Below are 24,960 nucleotides of genomic sequence, written 5' to 3'. Positions count from 1 at the left end.
GGGGAGAAAGTTCCTTTCTTGCTGTCGGCTTTGCTTTCTGCTTTGGTTTTGGACACTGCCATTTGAAGAAAGGCTGCTGAGTTGTTACAGCCACTTTGTAACACCGAGGATGACAGAACAAAGGCATCCAAGAAAATCTTGAGGTCTTCCTGCCCTGTCCTTCCTCAGCTACTCTGAGTGGATAAAAATTGCCATTTATTTTTCCAGGCGATTCGTAACTCATTTCAGCTCTGTCCCTCTGAAGGAAGGAAACGGAGGGTTAGCTAAACTGAAGGCTGTTCTCCACAAACGCTACTCTGTATTAGATTCGCCAGTTTTTCTGTTACTTCAGAGATGGAGTTAAGAGATTCAATTGCTTTATCAAGAATTGTTTCATAAAGTGGATACCAAGTTGGTCAAAACTATTGAGCAATTATGAGAAATGTGTTTGATGATTTAATTAAAACAGCAACTGTATATTGAAGATAGTACCTGGTATATGAAAGCACTTAATTTAAATATGTTAGACCTCTGATCAGTGAAGTTAGGGTGGAGGAGGTTAAAAGGGTGAGGAACACACACAGAATGTTCCCACCCAGCTGAGGGCGTGCTTCCCAGGGGGGATTCTGTTTAGATATTAAGAACTGACCCTTCAAATGGGAAATGTGAAGTTCTGTGTTAGATAAAAATAACTATACTGGTATATTCTTCTAAGTATGAATTTAACCAAAATAAATTGCCAAATCTTTCAAAGAATCCACTGAAGAATTTCATGTATTCATTTCATGAGTTCCTCATAATAAGCTGTCTGATGTTATCTACTGACATCATTGATTAAAGGCATTTTTATTATAAAAAGTTTCTATTTTTTCCATAATTGATGACATATAAAATTAAACATGTCAAAACAGTAAAAAGGGAGACAATAACACTAAATTCCCTGTAGACAAAATTTTGTTATGACAAATAAAATTTAACTTAATCAAAGCAGAACCAGTTACCTTTTCCCCCAACATAATGCTTGAGATGTGATGCTCACAATCAAATGGGAGTGACTCAATTACTCTGCTTACTAACTTTCAAAGATTTACTAGCAGTCTGGCTTGCAAAAAAAGGCCCCCCAAAACCCTGAATCACTTGAGACACTCACATCATTAGATGTCATCAAATTTTGAAACCAATCAATAAAACAGTTTCAACAAGGTGTGATGACAGAATAGAAATTAAATCAACAGTGTACATATACTCCAAGTGATACATGTACTTAGCTTCCCATTAGGGCTCGGGGGAAAAAAAAATTAGGTAAACTGAAAACACTTGAAAGATCAGTTTCATCTAGCTCAAAGGTTGTCACCAACATTAATCAGATCAGAAAATCAGTGGATATATGGCACTTAAGAAACATTATTTTAGCATCCAAGGATGCTAAAACATTTCTTAGAATCTAGTTAGAAGAAGAGAGACCACAGTGAATTTCAGGATTAACAACTCTAAAGCAATAAATACAACCTCACTCTGGGAATCCAAGCTCACAGAAGAGTGTTGGCTCAGGTGAGACACAGGGGCTGGCAAATAGGACCAAGTAACCGCCTGATGGCTAAATGAAAGGATGAATAGAAAACTGGGTGAACAAGCGAAAGAATGTCAGGAGAAAGGGTTTTAAAAGTTAAGAGAGATATAGAGAAAGCATAATCTGTATTAAAAACTTACTTATTCCATGCTTGTCTAAGGTTTTTAGAGCTGTACAGGGTAAAGCGTTCTGAAATAAAAAAGAAAAATGATAAACAGTCTTTATTTCAAACGTCCATATTGACAGAATATTAAAAAACACTTTAAAAAAAGTTACTGTTGGATTTAGCCATAGTTATGCTAGATAAACTAGGTCTTCACCTCAGATTAGTTATAAAGAGTAAAACAAAAACAGCTTAACACTTTAAGCAATGAAACAGTGTACTCTGTATCACCTGGCGTCCTAGTAATTCTTTCTTAGAATAAGTTTTAACTGGGTTGAAAAAAGAAATGCAAGTTCCCAACCTGCAAATTGTAGGTAGATCTATAGAAGAATACTGCCACATCAGTCCAGTGAAACCTGCTGTTTTCTCAATGAAGACATCTCTTTTTTTTTTTTTAACATTTTAAAATGTTTATAATTAGAAATTTTTATATAGTTTTTAAAGGTTACTTTCCATTTACAGTTTTTACAAAATATTGGCTCTATTTCCCGTTTGTATGATATATTCCTGAGCCTACCTTATACGCAGCAGTTTGTGCCTCCAATTCCGCACCTCTCCATTGCTCCTCCACCCCCTACCCCACTGGTAAACACCAGTTTGTTCTCTGTATCCATCTGTCTGCTTCTTTCTGGTTATTTTCACTCGTTTGTTGTATTTTTTAGGTCCCACATATAAGTGATACAGCACTTGTCTTTCTCTGTCTTATTTCACGTAGCATAATGCCTTGCAAGTCCATCCATGTTAGTTCATTCCTGGGTTCTTCATTTCTCCCTGGGTTCCCACATTTTTGTCTGGGGTCCTTTCCTTCTACTTCAGAGACTCCCCTTATTCTTGCTGTAGCGCAGGGTTTGGAATGTTTGTTTATTTTCTAGAATAGGAGGTCATCTAGTCTCAGTTTTAAAATTTTATTTATTTACTTTAAATTGGAGGATAATTGCTTTACAATATTGTGTTGGTTTCTGCCATATATCAACAAAATCAGCCCTGTATCCCTGACCAAACACAGTAGTGCTGGATCTCCTTGCTTATAACATATAGTACTTACACACACGCAAAGCCAAACCAACGTCCTATTGTGTATATTTACATTTACCATTGAACAATCTTTATTAAATTTTTTAAAATGAAAGCATACATGTTTTACAAAACTAAACAATAAAATGGCATAAAATATATATTAATAATATTTTCTCCTGCTCCTCGTTTTTCACTTCTAATGACATAGCAATGGTTAATGGCTTGGTATGTCTCTCTCCACATGTTTATAAATAAAAATCTATCCATATATACAAATATATATACTATTTTTGGAGAAGGAAATGGCAACCCACTCCAGTATTCTTGCCTGGAGAATCCCAGGGACAGAGGAGCGTAGTGGGCTGCTGTTTATGGGGTCACACAGAGTCGGACACAACTGAAGTGACGCAGCAGCAGCAGCATATACTATTTTAATTTTTAAATGGATTGTACATAACACTCTCTGACATTTTTTAGTATCTAATAATATATACTGTTTAGTCCTTCAAATGAAAAATATATAACAACTGTTTCAAACCTATGTAATATTTCAGAGGATAGAATTACAGAAACTATGTGACCATTCTCCTACTGACGAAAATTTAGGTAGTTTCCAGTCCCTTGTTGTCTTAACAACAAGGGATGGGAATACCAGACCACGTGACCTGCCTCTTGAGAAACCTATATGCAGGTCAGGAATCAATGGCTAGAACTGGACATGGAACAACAGACTGGTTCCAAATAGGAAAAGGAGTACGTCAAGGCTGTATATTGTCACCCTGCTTATTTAACTTCTGTGCTGAGTACATCATGAGAAATGCTGGGCTGGAAGAAGCACAAGCTGGAATCAAGATTGCCGGGAGAAATATCAATAACCTCAGATATGCAGATGACACCACCCTTATGGCAGAAAGTGAAGAGGAACTAAAAAGGCTCTTGATGCAAGTGAAAGTGGAGAGTGAAAAAATTGGCTTAAAGTTCAACATTCAGAAAACGAAGATCATGGCATCTGGTCCCATCACTTCATGGGAAATAGATGGGAAACAGTGGAAACAGTGTCAGACTTTATGTTTTTGGGCTCCAAAATCACTGCAGATGGTGATTGCAGCCATGAAATTAAAAGACGCTTACTCCTTGGAAGAAAAGTTATGACCAACCTAGATAGCATATTCAAAAGCAGAGACTTTACTTTGCCAACAAAGGTCTGTCTAGTCAAGGCTATGGTTTTTCCAGTGGTCATGTATGAATGTGAGAGTTGGACTGTGAAGAAAGCTGAGCACCAAAGAATTGATGGTTTTGAACTGTGGTGTTGGAGAAGACTCTTGAGAGTCCCTTGGACTGCAAGGAGATCCAACCAGTCCATTCTGGTTGGGAGATCAACCCTGCGATTTCTTTGGAAGGAATGATGCTAAAGCTGAAACTCCAGTGCTTTGGCCATCTCATGCAAAGAGTTGACTCATTGGAAAAGACTCTGATGCTGGGAGGGATTGGGGGCAGGAGGAGAAGGGGACGACAGAGGATGAGATGGCTGGATGGCATCACTGACTCGATGGACATGAGTCTGAGTGAACTCTGGGAGTTGGTGATGGACAGGGAGGCCTGGTGTGCTGCGATTCATGGGGTCGCAAAGAGTCAGACACGACTGAACGACTGAGTGATTGAACTGAACTGTTGTCTTAAAAACAATGTTTCAATAAATAATCCTTGCACATCTATTTTTGCATACTGGTGCTTTCTTTTTTTGTTACCCAGATTCCCAATATAGAACTGCTTGGAAAATGGTATGCATATTTCAAACTTTAGTAGATGATGACAGATTACTTTTCATTTCCCACCAGCAACAAAAAAATAATGTTCCATATTATGCATCCCTGGGATGCAAGGACAGTTCAACATATGCAGATGAATGAATATGCTACATCATATTAACAGAACGAAAGATAAAAATCACCTGATCATCTCAATAGATGCAGAAAAAGCATCTGACAAAATTCAACACCCATGCATTATATAAACTCTCAATATATTAGGTATGGGTGGAACATACCTCAACACAGGAAAGTCTATATGTGACAAGCCCACGGCCAGCATCATACTCAATGGTGAAAGGTACAACTCTAAGGTACTGACTCTCACTATTCCAATTCAACACAGTATTGGAAGCCCTGGCCAGAGCAATCAGCAAGAAACTATCAACAACAGCAAAAAAAACTGAAGCCAACCAACTGCACCCCCCCTAAAAAAAATACACACATCTGAATCGGAAAAGAAGAAGTAAAATTGTTGATGTTTGCAGATGACATGTTTTTTTTTTTTCATAGAAGATCTTAAAGACTCCACCAAAAACCCGTCAGAACTAATCAGCACAATCAGGGAACTTGCAGGAGACAAATCCAATAAACAAAAATCAGTTACATTTCTATATACTAACAATGACTAATCTGATAAAGAGACAGACAATCTTATTTACAATGGCATCAAAACCTATAAAACATCTAGGATTAAATTTAACCAAGTAGGTAAAAATCTGTACACTGAAAGCTATAAGACATTGATGAAAGAAACTGAAGACACAAATACGTGGAAAGATATTCCATACTCATACTGGAAGAACTAATACATTGGTAAAATGTTCATACTACCCAAATCCATCTCTAGAGTTAACATAATCCCTATCAAGATTCCAATGGTGCTTTTTACAGAAATAGGGAAAAAAATGACAAAATTCACACAGAACCACAAAAACAGAACCTCAATATGTGGAATGAAGAAACAAAGTTGGAGTTATTATACCTCCTAATGTCAAACTATAGCACAAAGCTACAGTAATAGGAACAGCATGGTACGGGCATAAAAACAGACACATGGGACACCAGTGGCACAGAACTGAGAGCTCAGGAGTAAAATCATGCATAAATATGGTCAATGTTTGACAAGGGAACCAGCATACTCAGTGGAGAAAAGATAGTCTCTTTAATAAGTGGTACTGGGGAAAAAATGATACTCAAATGAAAAAGAATGAAACTGGACCTCTATTTTATATCACTCAAAACACCTGGAAAAAGATTAAGGACTTAAACACAAAACCTGAAACCACAGAAGAAAACCAGGAAAAAGCTCACTGACCTTAGTCTTTATAATGATTTATAGTTATAATACCCAACACAGGGAATAAAAATGAAAATAAACAAGTGGAACTACATCAATCTGAAGGGTTGTGCATGGCAAAGGAAACAATCAACAAAATGAAAGAGAAAGCCACAAGATGGGAGAAAATATTTACAAACCACATATCTGAAAAATAGTGGTGCTGAAGCTCAGTCGCTTCAGTTGTGTCAGACTCTTTGTGACCCCGTGGACTGTAGCCTGCCAGGCTCCTCTTTCCACGGAATTTTCCAGGAAAGAATACTGAAGTGGGTTGCCACTTCCTCCTCCAGAGATCTTCCCAACCCAGGGATCAAACTCCTGTGTCCTGTGTCTCCTGCACTGGCAGGCGGATTCTTTACCACTAAGCCACCTGGGAAGCCTGTCTGAAAAATGGCTAAAATCTAAAACATAGAAAGGACTCGTATAAAAGAACAAATAATCCAATTAAGGAATGGGCAAAGAGCCTGAATAGACATTTTTCCAAGGAAGATATTCACATGGCCAAGTACATGAAAAAGTGCTTGAGCTCACTAAACATCAGGGAAATGGAAACCAAAACCACAGTGAGATTTCACTTCACACCTGTTAGAATGTGCAGAAATGTAGAGAAAAAGGACACACCTGGGCACTGCTGGTGGGAATTTAAATTGGTACAGCCACTATGGAAAAGAGTAGAAAGGTTTTTCAAAAAAATTAAAAACAGCACCACGACATCATCCAGTCATCCCCCTTCTGGGCGTGTGTTAATATCTGCAGGGAATGAAAGAGATTTCCACACTCTTGTTTCTGCTGCAGCACTGTCTGTAACAGCCAAGGTATGCAGCCACCATGCGTGTCCCTTGGCGGATGGGTGGAAAAGCAAATATACCATATGCATTCGCCAGAACGTTGTTCAGTCGCTAAGTTGTGTCCGACTCTTTGTGAGCCCGTGGACAGCAGCACGCCAGGCCTCCCTGTCCCGCCACTATCTCCCCGAGCTTGCTCAAACTCATGTCCATTGGGCTGGTGATGCTTATCTCATTCTGGTCACCCTCTTCTTCTCCTGCCCTCAGTCTTTCCCAGGATTCTGATCTTTTTCAATGAGTCAGCTCTTTGCACCAGGTGCCCAGATTGGAGCTTGACCTTCAGCATCAGTCCCTCCAGTGAATGTTCAGGTTTGATTTCCTTCAGGATTGACTGCTTTGATCTCCTTGCTGTCCAAGGGACTCTCAAGAGTCTTCTTCAGCACCAGGCATTAATTCTTCACTGCTCAGCCTTCTTTATTGTCCAACTCGCACATATTCAGTCATAAAAAAGAAGGAAATGTCGCCATGTGCAATAACATGGATGGAAATTGAGGGCAGTATGCTCAGCAAAATAAGTCAGACAAAGTCTGTCTTCTATGAGCAATCTAAAAAAATACTTAAACTCATGGAAGCAGAGAGCAGACAACAGATGTGGCTGAGGCGTAGGGCTGGAGATGGGGAAAGAGATGAAAGTAGCCAAAGGGTATAAACTTCCAGTTATAAGATGAATAGGTTCTGGGGCTGTCATGTAAAGCGTGGTGACTATAGTTAACAATACTGCATTGCATATTTACTTGAAAGCTGCCAAGAGAGTAGATTTTTAAAGCTCTCACTACAAAATAAAAAACTGAAACTATGTGAAGTAATGGCTGTGTTAACCAAACTTATGGCAGCATTTTGCCATATAGTCACATATAAAATAACTGTGTTGTATATCTTAGACTTACACAGTGCTATCAGTTATAACCCAATAACTCTGAGGGAAAAAGACTGTGTTCTACTAAATAAAACATGGAGGTATGATGTAGAGTGCAAGGGACACTTTGTGTTGGGTGGTGAAGGAAGGTGAATTTCAAATAAAACAGTCAATCAACACAATAAACAAAGATCCCACTGGAAACCTGGTTGGAGTTTCACTGAAATATGTATTTATCTGAAAAGGCTGATATATAATTTTTGTATATGAAAATATATTGTATCTTTCCATTTATTTAAAAAGTTTTTTGATTATGCAATTTTACCTATAGGAATTCACCTAAAAAGTGAATTGAACCTAAAAGTCAAGTGAACAAAAATATATGCTCAAGAATGTTTATCAAACAACTGTTTTTTCATTGAAGAACAGTGATTTACAATACTATAGTAGTTTCAGCTGTAAAACATAGGGATTCAATATATTTATAGATTACACACCATTTAAAGTTATTATAAAATAATGGCTATATCTCTCTGTGCTGTACAATAAATCCTTGTTATTTATTTATCTTACACATGCTCAGTTGAGTTCAGTTGCTCAGTCGTGTGCCGACTCTTTGCAACCCCATGAATCACAGCATGCCAGGCCTCCCTGTCCATCACCAACTCCAGGAGTTCACTCAGACTCACGTCCATCGAGTCAGTGATGCCATCCAGCCATCTCATCCTCTGTCATCCCCTTCTCCTCCTGCCCTCAATCTATCCCAGCACCAGGGTCTTTTCTATGAGTCAGCTCTTTGCATTAGGTGGCCAAAGTATTAAGAGTTTCAGCTTCAACATCAGTCCTACCAATGAACACCCAGGACTGATCTCGTTTAGGATGGACTGGTTGGATCTCCTTGCAGTCCAAGGGACTCTCAAGAGTCTTCTCCAACACCACAGTTCAAAACCATCAATTCTCCGGCGCTCAGCTTTCTTTATAGTCCAACTCTCATATCCATACGAATCCATATGGAAAAACCATAGCCTTGACTAGACGCACCTTTGTTGACAAAGTAATGTCTCTGCTTTTGAATATGCTATCTAGGTTGGTCATAACTTTCCTTCCAAGGAGTAAGTGTCTTTTAATTTCATGGCTGCGCAGTGATTTTTGAGCCCCCCAAAATAAAGTCTGACACTGTTCCCCTTTTTCCCCACCTATTTCCCATGAAGTGATGGGACCGGATGTCACGATCTTCATTTTCTGAATGTTGAGCTTTAAGCCAACTTTTTCACTTTCCTCTTTCACTTTTATCAAGCGGCTCTTTAGTTCTTCTTCACTTTCTGCCATAAGGGTGGTGTCATTTGCATATCTGAGGTTATTGATATTTCTCCCGGCAATCTTGATTCCAGCTTGTGCTTCATCCAGCCTGCCATTTCTAATGATGTACTCTGCATATACGTTAAATAAGCAGGGTGACAATATACAATATAGAGCCTTGACGTACTCGTTTTCCTATTTGGAACCGGTCTGTTGTTCCATGTCCAGTTCTAACTGTTGCTTCCTGACCTGCATACAGGTTTCTCAAGAGGCAGGTCAGGTGCTCTGGTATTCCCATCTCTTTCAGAATTTTCCACAGTTTATTGCGATCCACAGAGTCAAAAGCTTTGGCATAGTCAATAAAGCAGAAATAGATGTTTTTTTGGAACTCTCTTGCTTTTTTGATGATCCAGCAGATGTTGGCAATTTGATCTCTGGTTCCTCTGCCTTTCCTAAAACCAGCTTGAACATCTGGAAGTTCACGGTTCATATATTGCTGAAGCCTGGCTTGGAGAATTTTGAGCATTACTTTGCTAGAATGTGAGACACGCTAGTGTCTCTTAAACTTAGCTTTTAAGGACTTCCCTGGTGGCACAATTGGTAAAGAATCTGGCTTCAATGCAGTAAACTGCCTGTAATGCTGGAGACCAGAGTTCAATCTCTGTATCAAGATAATCCCCTGGAGAAGGAAATGGCAACCCGCTCCAGTTTCTTTCCTAGGTAATCCCATGGGCAGAGGAGCCTGGAGGGCTATAGTCCATGGAGTCGCAAGAGTTGACAACAACTTAGTAACTAAGCCTCCACCAAACGTAGCTTTTAATATAAAATATAGGAATAAGTGTACTTTGATAAAGGTTCAGAAAAATGTTTATTTTTTAAAATCTTTCCATTTAGAAAGGATTTGTGCATACAGTAGAATTAAGTGATTTCTTTTTCATATTGATCTCATTTTTCTTTTTTTTTAAAAAAATTTATTTCTACTTTATTTTGCTTTACAATATCATTTTTTTTCATAATTTAACACTTAATAGACTTAATTCTGCTTTATATTAGCTGGTACCTTTTGCTGATGTTATCTGCTTAGAATCATAAGTTTTTAAAGCGAACCCAAATGATTTATATTGCTTTTGCTTTGGTATGTTTCACATGTAACAATACCATTAGATAAAAAGAACAAAAAGAAATTTAAGAACATACTCAGCTTCCTGTCTCTAAATACAGAATTTATTCAAAAGAAATGACTAGAAATCTGTGCAATGATTCATTCATTCAACTACTATTCATTGAGCAACTACTGGGTGCCAATATACTTCTTGGAATGGAAGATATGGGAGAGAACCAAAGAGAAGACCTTCTTGTCTACAAGCCACTCACATTCCAGCAGGGGATGTGAAAGTCTGAAGTGAGCCTGGAAGACAGAGTGCCTGGAGCAGGCAGCCCGGAAAGACGGGTGAAGGGCTGGCTCACGCAGATTCTGCGGCCTTTAGGTATGATTTAGAATTTTTTTTTAAAGGTTCACTCTGGCCTCTGTTTGGAGAATACACTAGCATTGGAGGCAAAGACGGAAGCTGGGAGATCGATAAAGGTTTTCACAACAGTCCAGGAGAGACAGGACGGGACATGGGCTATGGCAACAGAGTGAACGCAGAGAGAGAAGACAAGCTGAAAACATTTTCAAGGTAGAGCAAGTAAGATTTGCTGATGAACTGGACACGGGGTATGACAGAAAGGTAGGGGTTGGGGTGACTCGTAGAGCACTTGCTGCTGCTGCTGCTGCTGAGTCGCTTCAATCGTGTCCAACTCTGTGAGACCCCATAGACGGCAGCCCACCAGGCTCCCCCGTCCCTGGGATTCTCCAGGCAAGAACACTGGAGTGGGTTGCCATGTCCTTCTCCAATGCATAAAAGTGAAAAGTGAAAGTGAATATCGCTCTCCAATTTCCACGTTTCAAAGATTTGGAATTTCATCAGTTCAGTTCAGTCGCTCAGTCGTGTCCGACTCTTTGCGACCCCATGAACCGCAGTGTGCCAGGCCTCCCTGTCCATCACCAACTCCTGGAGTCCACCCAAACCCATGTCCATGGAGTCGGTGATGCCATCCAGCCACCCCATCCTCTGTCGTCCCCTTCTCCTCCTGACCTCAATCTTTCCCAGCATCAGGGTCTTTTCAAATGATTCAGCTCTTTGCATCAGGTAATATTACTCTGAGAATGCATTAATACTCCCACGAGGGCTCAGAAACTTGACATTTGCATGGGTTTCAGTCATCTTTTAAGCAGAGGTAATTGTCAAAATATTTAATACTCTGCAAGGCTTGGACCAATCAGTATAGACACTAGCCAGTATGCTTCAGTGGTGTGCACTAGCTGAGGAGTAGCCCTGATTACAAACATTCACTGTTTTAAAGCTACAGGCAAAAGCGCTCACCAACAATTATGTATTTATTTGGTTCAAAAGAATGTCTAACATTTGCATTTATTCTCTACTAGATTGCATTACATAAGACCCAACATAATTCAGTCAGTTGGTGTAGAACAGAAATGTAAAGCCATATTCTAGGTTCGAAAATTAACTGACAAAGAAAGGAGAAATGGCAAGAATAGCTTTTTATGGAGGTTTAGAGAAATTATTATTATGTATAATAAATATAGCCTGGTATTTTAAAAGCAAAATATATTTCAAAAATTAATTACCTCAAATGTCCTTGTAATACAAATTTGATCTCCTTAACTTTGTACTCCCCACAAGCAATTTTAATAATTTATTATGATTTCGGGAAGGAAGAATTCCATTCCAGATAACATTAATACAATCTTGCATTTACTAGTAAATTATCATTCTTAGCAATTAATGACTGCACACAAATATGAGCTCTAAGGATTGCCTCTATTTAGAGTTTGACAGGATATGCTAATAGAAAAATTTTTTTCAGAAATACAATATGTCAGTTTTAGCTGTGCATAAAAGAGCCAAAATTGATAGCGAAACGTGCCACATGAAAGTGAAAAAAATAACAAAGGAAAAAGTCTTCCTTCATTTACTTTCCGTCACTACTCACATGAACTCTTTTTTTTTAACTTTTTATTTTGTATTGGGGTACAGCTGATGAACAACGTTGTGACAGATTCAGGTGAACAGCAAAGGGCCTCAGCCATACATACACATGCACCCATTCTCCCCCAAACACCTCTCCCATCCGGGATGCCATGTAACACCGAGCAGAGTCCCCTGTGCTCTTCAGTAGGTCCTTGCTGGTTATCCATTTTATAGCAGCGTGTATATATCCATCCCTAACTCCCTGTCGCTTCCCCTCATCCCTCCCACCAGCAGCTTTAAGTTCATTCTCTAAGTCTGTGAATCTCTTTGTGTTTTGTAAGTTCATCTGTCTCATTTCTTTCTAGATTCCACGTATAAGGGATGTCAAACTCTAAATTCTTCTAGCGAATGTCACCTGCCACTGGCTCGTACGCCAGGCACTCCATGGACTATGGGCACACAGAAATGAGGGCATCCTGCTTATAATTCGGTGGCCCAGCAAAGTAAATACACAATTACCAACACAGGGTGAAAAGTGCTTCAGTGTGGATATGGACACAGTCCCCTGGGAGCCCAGAGGCAGCGCCACTAACTGCATCTGTTTTCTTTTCCAAATGAAGACAGGATAAACTCAAATCTCTGAAGCTAGTTCCAGTAACACATAAGACCTGATCTCTTGCATCCAACATCTTTCAGATCTTAACTGTCAAACCACACAATTTCAAACAGAGCTATTTCCAACAGTTTCTGATAACGTTTAGAATTAGATGTTTTAAATTCTAGTTTGAAAACAATTGCATCACGGGTAAAAATAATGTTCCATTAGCATGAAAGCAACCTAATTCACTAGGTAAGTTTTGAAAACAAAAAGGGGCTTAAATTAGTGCCCCAAATCAGAGGTGTATTTAATAAAACAGTCAACTGCTTATGAACGATTTACACAGATTATTCCAGTATTTGATTAGGAGTGCTTCACACTGTTCTCCTTCAGTTAGGTTTATTCTGTCACTATTTAATGTCAGCTTTCTCTTTCCAATTATGTTTAAACTAGTTTAGAATGAGGTGATTTAAAGCACTGGCTACCTCACAGTGTAACTGAGAAGTGCAATTAATTTAAACCTGCAGGCTGATTTTCACCTTCTCTTCTTATTGCAGGGACACGGCAGAGGATGGTCGCACACAGCAGGGAGCCAGGGAGGAGAGCTCAGAGAGAAGAAATCACTTGTTCTGCGATGTGGTGGGGGTGGGGGACAGAGGCTGGAAAGGTTTTGCTCACACTGCCATGCTTATAGGCAGTGATTCGCTGCAATTTCATGGGAAAATACTGGTGAACCATGCTATACATTCTGAAGTTTCCCAGCTTAAAAGAGCTAAATCTGAGATGCAGACAGAAAGAATGGACTTGTGGACATGGGGTAGGAAGGAGAGGGTGGGATGAATTCAGAGTCGCACTGACATATACGCTCCCAGGTGCAAAACAGATAGCTAGTGGGAAACTGCCATACTGCCCAGCGAGCTCAGCTCGGTGCTCTGTGATGACCTCGAGGGGGGAAATGGGGGGTGGTGGGAAGGAGTCTCAAGAGGGAAGGTATTTACATAAACATACGGCCTACTCATGTTGCTGTACAGCAGAAACGAACACAACATCGTAAAGCAAGCATGCTCTAATTTAAAAAATTAATTTTATTAAAAATAAAAGAGCAAAGGGCAAGCGGAAGAAAAAGAACTAAACCTGAATGGCTTGAGGCAGTGTGAAAACAAAACCTAAATTGGAATTTTCCCATTTGCTTACATGTATGTACTGTATACTCTAGGAAGCTAATTTTTATTTTTATTTTCCGTATCTCCTTCTCACCAGTGTATTTTTTGGATCTCATAAGACACTGCTATGTTTTTAGCTTCAATAATGGGAAAACTTATAAGTAAGTAGTCAAAACACCAACCAACTAAAAACTCCAGTAACGTTCAAGGGACTTGGAAGGCTAACCCAGGATTTTTAAGAACACTTTTCTTTCTTTTTTTGGATTTAATAGCATTGAATTTTTAAATAATATCCTGGAATAACTGTAAGTCAATATAAAAATGAGTATGTCCAAAATGCCACAGGAAATGTTAGATGTCCTTTATAATGAATGCCTCTAAACCATATATTCATCTATTCAAAATTTCCATTCGTTAGGGTTATTTTGCATTTTAACAAATGCATTTACCCTTGCCTCCTGAGCCTGTCGGAAAGCAGTAATGATTTAAGCCAAGAGGCTGTGGCCGAGCTATCGTGGGGCGCAGGTATTGAACCTGATGCCTGTCTCAAGATAGTTTCAATGGAGCAAAAAGGGTCCAGTCCTCTGTAAGGATGAATAGTAAACCAAGTCATGAATCACTCTCTGATGTTTCCAATTATCACTCTAATGCTTATGTGGCAGAGTATAGCCATGAATCCTTCAGAAGACAGGAGCAGTCCTCATTCTCTCACTCACTCTACAAATATTTCTCATGTACATACTGTTTGCCAGGCCCTGTGGAAAAGCACTGCACGAAACCTACAAGGTCATCCACAGCCTACGATGAATCATGGAACCCAGTATCAAGGGGCCATCCATAGGAGAAAATTCTATTTACAGGTATTCAAAAGGATCTGTATACAAAACTGACTTTCTTAGAGTTATTAGGAAAACCAAGCCCAGTGGTCCATGTTTCAGCGGATATTCTGGCTAACATATAGGAAAGCTGGATCTAAAACATTTACAGTCCTCAGACCAGAAGTAAGAATTCATGCATAACAGATGAGAGTTTGGGGCTTCCCAAGTGGCTCAGTGGTAAAGAACCTGCCTGCCAATATAAGAGACTCAGGAGACCTGGGTTTGATCCCTGGGAAAGATTCCCTAGAGGAGGGCTCGGCAGCCCACTCCAGTGTTCTTGCCTGGAGAATCCCATGGACAGAGGGGCCTGGCGGGCCACAGTCCACAGGGTCGCCAAGAGTTGGACACACCTGAGCGACTGAACAGGCATTCATGCAGGCAGATGAGAGTCTATCCCAGAGATGGCTACACTTGTTCCAAAATACAGGATGTCTCAACTCCAAAAAAGCATAGTAATCCAAAAAGGCATTTTAGAAATAATTTGTGTGTCTTCACAACTGCAACTCACAGCTTTAAAACACTTGCTATCCCCCAAATATATGCTGGCTGTGATTTGACACAGCCCCAGCGTTACCAGCAAGAGGCTCTGATGTGACAAATTAACTCAGAACAGAATCATACTGCCTTGTTGCAAAACCCAGAGGGGTTTCCTGCAAAGGCCGAGTAGCCATCTTCAGTCCTGGAAACAGGGGACTGAAGCATCCTGCTGTGAGCCGGCTGCAGCAAATCATCCTTTCATTACCAACGGTGTGTGTTTTCAGAGGGCAATCTCTGGGCCTCCCTGGTGACTCAGTGGTAAATAATCCACCTGTCAATGCGGGAGACAGGGGTTCGATCCCTGGTCCGGGAAGATCCCACATGCTACAGAGCAACTAAGCCCATGAGCCACAACACTTGAGACTGTGCTCTACAGCCCAGGAACCACAAGCACTGAGCTCATGCTCCACAATCACTAAAGCCTGCGCTCCACAACACAACAAGAGAAGCCTCCACAAGGAGAAAACTGCACACCGCAGCTAGAGAAAACCCAGCACAGCTGAAATAAATTAATTAATTACATTAAAAAAAAACCCAATCTCTGAGCAACTTCTAGAAGCAGACATCTATTCGTTAAACATTCTTACTTCCTATGGCATTTACAGACAAACATACAAACATGGGTTTGTGTGTGTGCATATTCCCAACTGAGGTCTTCACACCAACCACAGCTTTCTCAACCTAAAAGTTACAGAACACTTCTCTTGCCATAAGATGCTTTTCTTTAGAGAAATAAAGTTTGATCTGTTAGGCATTTATCAGAAAGTGTACTCGTCACCAATGAGACGGAATCCTTACAGCTCCCAGAAAAGAAAGGAGAAGAAAGATTTTGTGTCTCGGTCTCCATGCAGCCCCACCCATGCCTGCATGCAAACTCTCCACAGGGAGAAAGAGACCAGGAAGACGGCACCTTCGAGGGGAAATGTGAGCCATCAGGTACCGCAGGTCCCCTACATGTGAACCTTCAAAGTGCGAACTTTCACACATATGAACGTGTGTCTGGCTGCAGCAAGGGATGTCAGGTGTGAGTGAAACTGCAGCTTGCCCCCGGCTCCTCCTGCTCACAGTCCTTCAGCTCCACCGTCTCCCCCTCCTCCCCTTCCTCCAGTCGGTCTTCCTGCCTGTTCACGCGACACCAGCCCCTCTACGTCAGCTGTGGTATACTGCACTACTGTGCTTTTCAAGGTACTACAGTCTAAGCGTAAAAATGTTTTCATTATGTTTTCCTTTTTATGTATTATTTATGTGAAAAGTCTTATAAACCTGTAACAGTACAGTACTCTATATCCAATTGCGTTAGCTTGGTACCTAGGCTGACTTTGTGGGACTTCATGAACAAATTGGACTTAAGAACATGCTCTCGGAATAGAATGCGTTCACATGTAGTGGACATACTGTGGTCGGATCACTTCTTTCTACCAGTGACTAAACTGAGGTTAGAAAGGTTGAGTTGCCTAAGGCCATGATACAGACTGGTGGCAGAGGCTGAACCAGGATTCAGCGCCTGGTTTATCACTTGTTACCAAAGAGCTGGGCGATCCAAGCCTCCTATTGGACATTTGGCACACATGTCCTGTGTCCTATTGGTCTGCAACTTGATTTAGTCTGCATAACAACACTGTGGGCTAGGGGATAAGATCTCCATTTGACACATAGAGAAACCAAGGTACCGAGACACGGGGCACCTTGTCCGTGTCACATAGCTCACAAGCGGCAGAGCTGGGATCTGAACCCAGGCAGTCTGGATGTGGAGTCAAGGCTCAGCCACGACACCATGACATCTCTGTACGTCTCCACTGAAAGAGACTTGAAGTTTGACCTCAGCAATGCACAATGCTGGCAGCAGCACCAGCAGATCAAAGCTCCTTTAACTAGCAATGGCCCCCCACTCCAGTGCTCTTGCCTGGAAAATCCCATGGAAGGAGGAGTCTGGTGGCCTGCAGTCCACGGGGTCGTAAGGAGTCGGACACGACTGATCGACTTCACTTTCACTTTTCACTTTCATGCACTGGAGAAGGAAATGGCAACCCACTCCAGTGTTCTTGCCTGGAGAATCCCAGGGACGGGGGAGCCTGGTGGTGGGCTGCCGTTTATGGGGTCGCACAGAGTCGGACACGACTGAAGCGACTTAGCAGCAGCAGCAGCAGTTAAAAAACATGCACACTTCCAACTGTAAGACCTTCAGGAAAAGGCAAAAAACTAGAGACGATAAAAAGATCCCTGGTTGCCAGGGGCTAGAGGGGGGAAGGGATGAGTGAGGGGAGGACAGAGGATTTTTTTCAAGAGTGTGAAATTACTCTGCATGGTAAACATGTGTCCTGATACATTTGTCCCAACCCACATAATATACAGCATCAAAAACAAAACCCTCAGTTATGAACTCTGAGGTATAACGATGTAGGTTTCTCAGCTGAACAAATGCACCATCCTGGTGGGGGATGTTGATAAGGGGGGAGGCTGTGCATATGTGGGGACGGCAGGCATATGGAAAATTTCTCTACCTTCTGCTCAGTTTTTCTGTGAGCCTTAAAATGGTCTTAAAAAATATAAGTCAACTGTACTTCCCTAGTGGGTCCAGTGTTTAAGAATCCGCCTGGCAATGGTGGAGACACCGGTTTGATCCCTGCTCCGGGAAGATCCCACATGCAGCGGGGCAAGTTAGCCCATGCACTACAAGGGCTGTGGGCCCTAGTGCGCACGCTCCGCCACGAGAAAGCACAGGGGAGAAAGCCCGCACGCCACAACTGCAGAGTGGCCCCCATTGCTGCCACTAGAGAAAGCCCACACGCAGAAGACCCAGCACAGCCAAACAAAGACACAAATGATGAAGTCTACTTTAAAAACCAACAGTGACACAATCAGTACTCTCTCCACCCCCGACTCCCTTTCCACATGTTGCAGAGCCTCAGCCTTTTAGTTTAGAACAAATCTGTCTTGTGTTCATGGGAAATGCCAGACAAATGTCTGCCAACTTCCAGTGATCCTGGACATATTACTTAAAAAAAAAAAAAGACAGATCTTTGAGTGCCTCAGCTTCCTTCACAGATGGGAGAAATAGCAGTATTTACCTCCTAGAATTATTGTGAATCTTCAATAAGAAAATCCCCTTAAGAGCTGGGAAGAGTGTCGAATGCATAAAAAACTTTTGATATCTGCTAGCTATTGCTACCACCAGAAATTACTACTAATAATAAGCTTTAACAACTGATCATCTTGTACCATTATGCTGTACATACACAAGGCAGACATATGGTATATTAAAAGCAGTATTACTCCAGGGAGGGTAAATACTTTAATTACCCTCTGTGGCAACAGTTACAGAAATGAATAAAAATCACAGACAGGTGAATACTCTTCAAATTGCTGTGATTCTATGATTTTAACGCACTAGTGGAGAGCAAGGATCGGCTTTCTGAGACAATATCAATTGTCCTTTTTTAGCTGAGAGACTATGAGTTGACTCTACACAGCTGGCTCCAGAGGCAAAACCATCTGTGCACATACACATTTATGTCTTTTCTCAATAATCTCAACTTTGCTGTCTGCTCGCTCCTACAGTGCTCATCAAGGGTGGGTGTAAGTGAAGGACATTTCACCGCTATCTTAAAACTGAGCTAACTGTCAGTAGTTCATTTATTATGTGTTACTTAAATATTTCGGGGGTGAAATATTACTTAACCAAGACCTTAAATAAAACAAACCAAGCTCTTTTCCTTCCACCTCTACATTAGCAAAAGAGTTATTGTTCCATAGTCATTATCAGGGGCTTTCCTAGGTGGGATTAGTGTTAAAGTCCCATTGCAGGAGACATAAGAGATGCAGGCTCGATCCCTGGCTTGGGAAGATGCCCTGGAGGAGGGCATGGCAATCCACTCCACTATTCTTGCCTGGAGAATCGCATGGACAGAGGAGCCTGGCGGGCTACAGCCCCTGGGGTCAGGAAGAGTCGGACACGACTGAAGTGACTGAGCATGCGTGCACACAGTCGTTATCAGAAGAATTTCACTACATGTAATCTCACTGCATTTTCTCTGGCATTTCCTGGACAGTGTCTCCCTCATTATGGATGCCCTCTAGTGAAAATAAACGGGAAATTCTTCAAGCAGATACCCAGAAAGTCAGTATAGACAGACCCTTCCTTGCACCGAAATGAATTTCTTCAATTTATAAAGATATCTCCCCCCAACAGGTCTGCCTATGGGGGAAGAGCTGAATTATTAGTTCACATTTTCAGTAATCATCATGATTTTTGGCTATTTAAAATTTTCAGTGTTGCCCATATGTATGACTTTGTTTTCTGCATATCAAATCCTTGGTCAGTTATGGACCTATGGGGAAAAGCCTACAGCCCATGCCTATGGCATCACTGTTAACTCGTGTGAAAATAATTACTCCCTGAGCCTGGATTTGCTATCACGCAGCCTTCTCAGCCCAGAGTCGTGGGCACAAACCATTAATCAAGAAGAGTTCACACTTGAGATGAAGCCCCTTTCCATCTCTGAAACAGGTTCGTGACTTTTTGTAGCCAGTAGGTCCTTCAGAAAACACACAACATCAGTTTCCTCCTCTGCTCAAAAACCCTTCACTGATTCCTTCTGCACTTCGAGTAAAAATCCTAGCTCTTCACCTCGGCCGTCAGGAACCCGCCCCTGCTGCTCTGTCCCGAGTCATTTATCCAGTCGTGCCGACTTGTAGTTTGTCTACTACCTGCCTCCCCCCTGGCACGGACGCCCCATAAACCACGGGCTTATCTGCTTTGTTTGCGACCGTGTCTTTGGCACCTCCAAGGCTGCTTGGCACCCAGGGAGCACTTGTTAAGAATCCGAGTACATGAGAGTGTCTGGAGCATCTGGCTCTTGCTGATTGAAACGTGAGCTCTCGGCCCCAGCATTTTCTCCCCTGCTTGCAGCCACCCGTGACTCACAGCACGAGGGCCAGGATCAGAAAGTCCGAACGTCCAGACAGTGTACCCTTTCGGTCACGTTTAACACTGTTTAACTTCCTCTGCTCTGTAAAGTTCATGTACCCCATAAATGTACTAATTAACTGGCTTTTTCACTGTGGGACTGTAGTGGCATTTACTGGGATGCGGAAGCACAGAGTTGAAAAAGGTGGTGGTCGATGGTGCAGGGAGACAGCTTTAAATGTCCTGAGCCTTAGAGCAGGTAGACCCACAAGGTTTTAGCAATAAAATCTGAGATAGGACTTCCCTGGCGGCTCAGTGGTTAGGAATCTGGCTGCCAATGCAGGGGACACAGGTCTGATCCCAAGTCTCGGAAGATTTCACGTGCCCACGGGGCCGCTAAGCCCACATGCCGTGACTACTGAGCCCACAAGCCACACCAGAGAAGGCACCGCAATGAGAAGACGGCCCACCACAACCGCAGAGTAGCCGCTGCTCGCACAAGCAGAGAAAGCCCAAGCGCAGGAGGCAACGAAGACCCAGCACAGCCAGAAATGGATAATAAACAATTAACAAAAAATCTGAGATGATGGCTATAGATTTGCAGAAGAATCTTTCAAGTCAATCTTTATAACCGTCACATAGTTCCACCCTTGAATATTCAGACATAACCCATGACTGTTATATTTGCTATCAATCACTCAAAAAAAAAAAAAAAGACATAAAGAGGGATTCTTGAGGAAAAGCATAAAGTGGGAAAGGAAATACCTGATAGAGGACACAACATAAATGGTACAAAATCCTAATTTGTAGATACATGCTTTTAACAATTTAAAAGCACTTTTATATTAGTTCAAATCTTCTTAAAAGTAAGTATGTAAAAGGTGGCAACAGAATGTAAAAATGGATGATCTCATTTAACTGCCGTAGGACTTCTGTGAGCTGGAGGGAGGGGATGGGAAGCTTCTGGAAAAGTAACGAGGATGACCCCACATGTCCACAGCTGTCCCCTAACAGCAGGCGTTGTCTCTGCAGGCCAATATCCTGTCAGGAAACTGCCCTCCTCTCAACCTCCCTGCACTGAACATCCCACTGAACAATTTCTACTGCTTGCAGTTTTTCCATCACCTTTTTAAAGACCAGGGAAAAATCCCGAGTGTGAACAAAGGCTTAGGCTTCAGATCTCTGGTCTGCAAATCATGAAACTGAGCAGTTCCCATAACATGTACCAAGGACTGGACATTTAAAACTAAACATCCACAGAGGGAGTTTGGAGTTGACAAATTATTGGAAGCACAAGTTTCAAAGAAGATACCCATACTTATGGAGGGCAATATTAGCAGGTAACTGGCCAGGTGGTTCAAGTGGGAAAGGGTTCCACCTGTCAATGCAAGAGCTGCAGGGAACTTCATTTGATCCCTGGGAAGATCCCCTGGAGGAGGAAATGGCACCCCACTCCAGTATTCTTGTCTGGAAAATCCCATGGATGGAGGAGCCTGGCGGGCTGCAGTCCATGGGGTCACCAAGAGTAGGACACGACTGAGAGACTGAACCACCACCACCACCAAGGGTGACTTAGCAAGTAACATGATAACCACTCAGTTATTCTAAATACCAAATGAGATAATATGTTGAAATGTTTTGTAAGTAGTATTGATTAAAATACAACATAAACATAAGGTGTTATCACCATGGTATCTATTCCTGGAATAATTTACATCTTCCCTCTGGAATTAAGAAGTCTGGATCGATTTAGTTTGGGGACTTCAGTTAGGCCTGTGAATAGGCAGGATTGACAAGTTTTTTACCTCATTACAGAACCTGAGTACAACTAAATCCAAACTTGCCTGTTGCCTTCAAGGTCAGTATGTCTGTGGGCTTAGTTTTGGGCACAGAATGTTTAAAATATTATCATTTTGCAATTTGCTTCCAACACTAATTATTTTGTTTTTATATTACTGCATTTACTGCAAGAAATTCTTGCAGGCTTTAACAAACTTTCCTCAAGCTGCTTCTTGGATTAGATAACTTTCTCTTCAGAATAATACAATCGCTTTAGAAATTCTCTGTTTCCTTGCTTGACTCAGGAAAATAGAATTATTTCACTCTAATTTCATTACTTTGAATTGCTTCTGGTCTGGGAACATTTTTCTCTCCCTGCATTTTACAGTGGCTGCCTTTTCTAAACTCCTGAATAATAACTGGTCATTAAATAGTTGCTGAATGCCCCCTGTGTTGGAAGCATTTAAGAGATGAATACAAGTATCATATATGGACTCTACATGTTATTTGGGGTCCAAACTATTTCATACAAAAGTGATGTGTGTGGTTTCTAAATACAGAGATCAGATCTTTCTAATTTTTTTTTTGTGTGTGTGGCTACTTTCTTGTTGGCCTAATTGTCAAGAAACTGTCCATTAGAAGAAAGTCAATGAGAAATTATAATACAGATACAGCAGAATGATCCCCCATGGTTCATTCTGTAAAAATACAGCACTGAATTACAGTCCAGGCTGAGACCTCCTGGGATCTACTTCCACCTGACAGTGACTTTGGGGAAGCCCTTTAATATCTCTGACCTCGGCTTCTTGCCTTACGAAAGACTGAGCAGGGCGAGATGCCCCATGGAACTTCTTTCTGCTGTAATGCTCAGCTTGCTTCAGTAGTTAAGGCACAACCAAAACACGGCTTCCACTCCCAGCTCAAGCAGTCCTGCAGTTTCCCTTGATGGCAGGGAACTGCAAAATCTTTTCAGAATTCTCAATCCCTCACCCTGATTCTACCAGTCTGGAGAACCTCAAATGCCTATAATCTGCCTATAGAACCTATATTTTGCCCTGATCTGGGATTACCAGAATTTTCAGGACTGTTCCCTACAGACTGGCAGGTCATGCGAGGCAAATGTGGGCTTGCCTCAACATGGCAGGACGTCCAGCATCCTAGCTTTATCTTCAGACAGGCAGCATTCCAGCTCAGTTGAGTCCAGCTCTTTGTGACACCCTGGACTACAGCCTGCCAGACTCCTCTGTCCAGGGATTTCCCAGGCAAGAATACTGGAGTGGGTTGCCATTTTCTACTCCAGGGGATCTTGCTGACTCAGGAATAGAATCTGTGTGTCCTGCACTGCTGGTGGATTCTTTACCACTGAGCCACCTGGGAAGCCCCACAATTCTACAAAATCCAATCAATCCCTCCAAAACATACACAAGATGTTTTTTAAAAAATATTAATGCTCTGTCTTATAACCCCAAATTCCAAGCATCACGTCATCAGAGGTGTATGAGCCCTGTGGCCTCTGCTGATGTAAAGCAAGGCAGGCCAGAGTGGTCCTGGGACCCAGATGGGGAAGACTCTTCTTATCCCAGAAGGAAATGGAGCAGAGGGCATTCCGCAAAAGCATGTCATGATAAACCAAACGAAAGGGCAAATGTCGTCATTTGGCAATGGACTCTTACTTTTGATAGTCAATGAGGTTTGGCTGGTGATGAATCTCATCAAAGGCAAGAGAATGACTGTAGCGCTAAGAATACCAGAGGGTCACCTCATACCTCCGAGGCTGATCCACAGCAAGCATCCTGAAGATGATGCCAGAGGAGCCTCTCTGGGACGAGAGGTGGGTGGAAGGTGGAGAGCGGGGAGAGAAAGATAGAGAGGACTGAAGGGAGAGGCAGAGAGGGAGAGACCTCTAATCTTTTTTTTAATTTTTTTTTATTATTGTGGTAAAAGTCACATAATATAAAGTACACTTTTAACCACCTTTAACTGTACATTTCAGTGGCACTAATGCAGCCTTCAACACCATCCACCTCTTAAATTTTCTACCTTCCTAAACTGAAACTCTGTCCCCATTAAACACTAAGCCCCCATTCCCCCTCCCTGCCCCCAGGCACTGCCAGTGTACTTTCTGCGAATTGGATTATTCCAGGTACCTCGTATACATGGAGGGCTTCCCAGGCGGTGCAGCGGTAAAGCCGCCTGCCAAGCAGGTTCAATCCTTGGATTGGGAAGATCCCCTGGGGGAGGACATGGGAACCCACTCCAGTTCTTTTGCTTGGAGAATCCCATGGACAGAGGAGCCTGGGGGGCTACAGTCCATGGGGTTGCAAAGAGTCGGACACGACTTAGGGACTACACAGCAGCAGAAGCAGCAGCAGCAGGTACCTCGTATAAGTGGAATCAAACAGTATTTGTCTATACCTACTGTATACTGGCATGCATTTTTAGGGTTAACTTCATACATGGAGAGACCTCTCATTTGGAGATCATAAACCACAGAACTGAGGCTGAGGGAAAAGAAATGAGAAGGCAGTCAGGTTCAAAGAAGACACAGACGTACTTCCCAATTCTTTAGAGAGAAATTTAAAGAGAAGTGAATGATGAAAGTTCCAAGGTTGGATTCCTTATTTACATGTAATACACGCACGTGTGTGTGCACATGTGTGCCTGTGTGTTACACATATTTATTTTTTTTTCTGCAGCTGTGGCCTGTCCCCGCTGCCTGGTTGCTATGGAGACCAGAGGCAAAGGAATTTTGTGATAGCATAAATATAAGTGCAGAGGAGGACACATTCATGCTAAATACTAAAGAATAGATCCCAACTGTTATCTAACTGTTCCTTTAATATCTTAACAATTGTTCTCAAAATGTTTCTTCACTTTGGCCATACTTTCCAAGGGAAAACGTGTTAGTTAAGCTCTGAGCTAAAATGGAGCAGTTGAGAAAGTAAGACCATCTTATTCACGCACATTTCTTCATCTCCCCTCCAGACTCCATCATGGTCTCCTAACGGACCTCCCCAGTTCTGCATGGGCCGCCAATCTCAGCACAAGACCCAGTGTGATATGATTTTACCATCATGTAACCCAGGTCATGCGCTATCCTGCACAAAACGGCCCAGTGTTTTCTATCTTGCTCAGAGTAAAGGGTGAAGGTCTCCTAGTAGGCCCTCAAGGTTCTTTATGACCTGCCC

At 41.9% G+C, this 24,960-nt stretch overlaps 1 protein-coding gene across 1 annotated transcript in view; it reads right to left on the bottom strand.

Annotated features, from left to right (window-relative positions):
• The window catches only part of CDK14 (cyclin dependent kinase 14), a 664,071-nt gene that overhangs the window by 145,464 nt on the left and 493,647 nt on the right, over positions 1 to 24,960 (bottom strand). Inside the window, exon 12 of the mRNA XM_052638676.1 lies at positions 1,690 to 1,738. Within this exon, the coding sequence (XP_052494636.1) occupies positions 1,690 to 1,738 (49 nt within the window). The remainder of the gene's footprint in view (positions 1 to 1,689; positions 1,739 to 24,960) is intronic.

This window comes from Budorcas taxicolor, chromosome 4, assembly GCF_023091745.1.
Source record: "Budorcas taxicolor isolate Tak-1 chromosome 4, Takin1.1, whole genome shotgun sequence".
Lineage (NCBI taxonomy): Eukaryota > Metazoa > Chordata > Mammalia > Artiodactyla > Bovidae > Budorcas > Budorcas taxicolor.
Note: the sequence above shows the minus strand (reverse complement) of the source record. Positions and strands in the feature narration are given on the sequence as shown.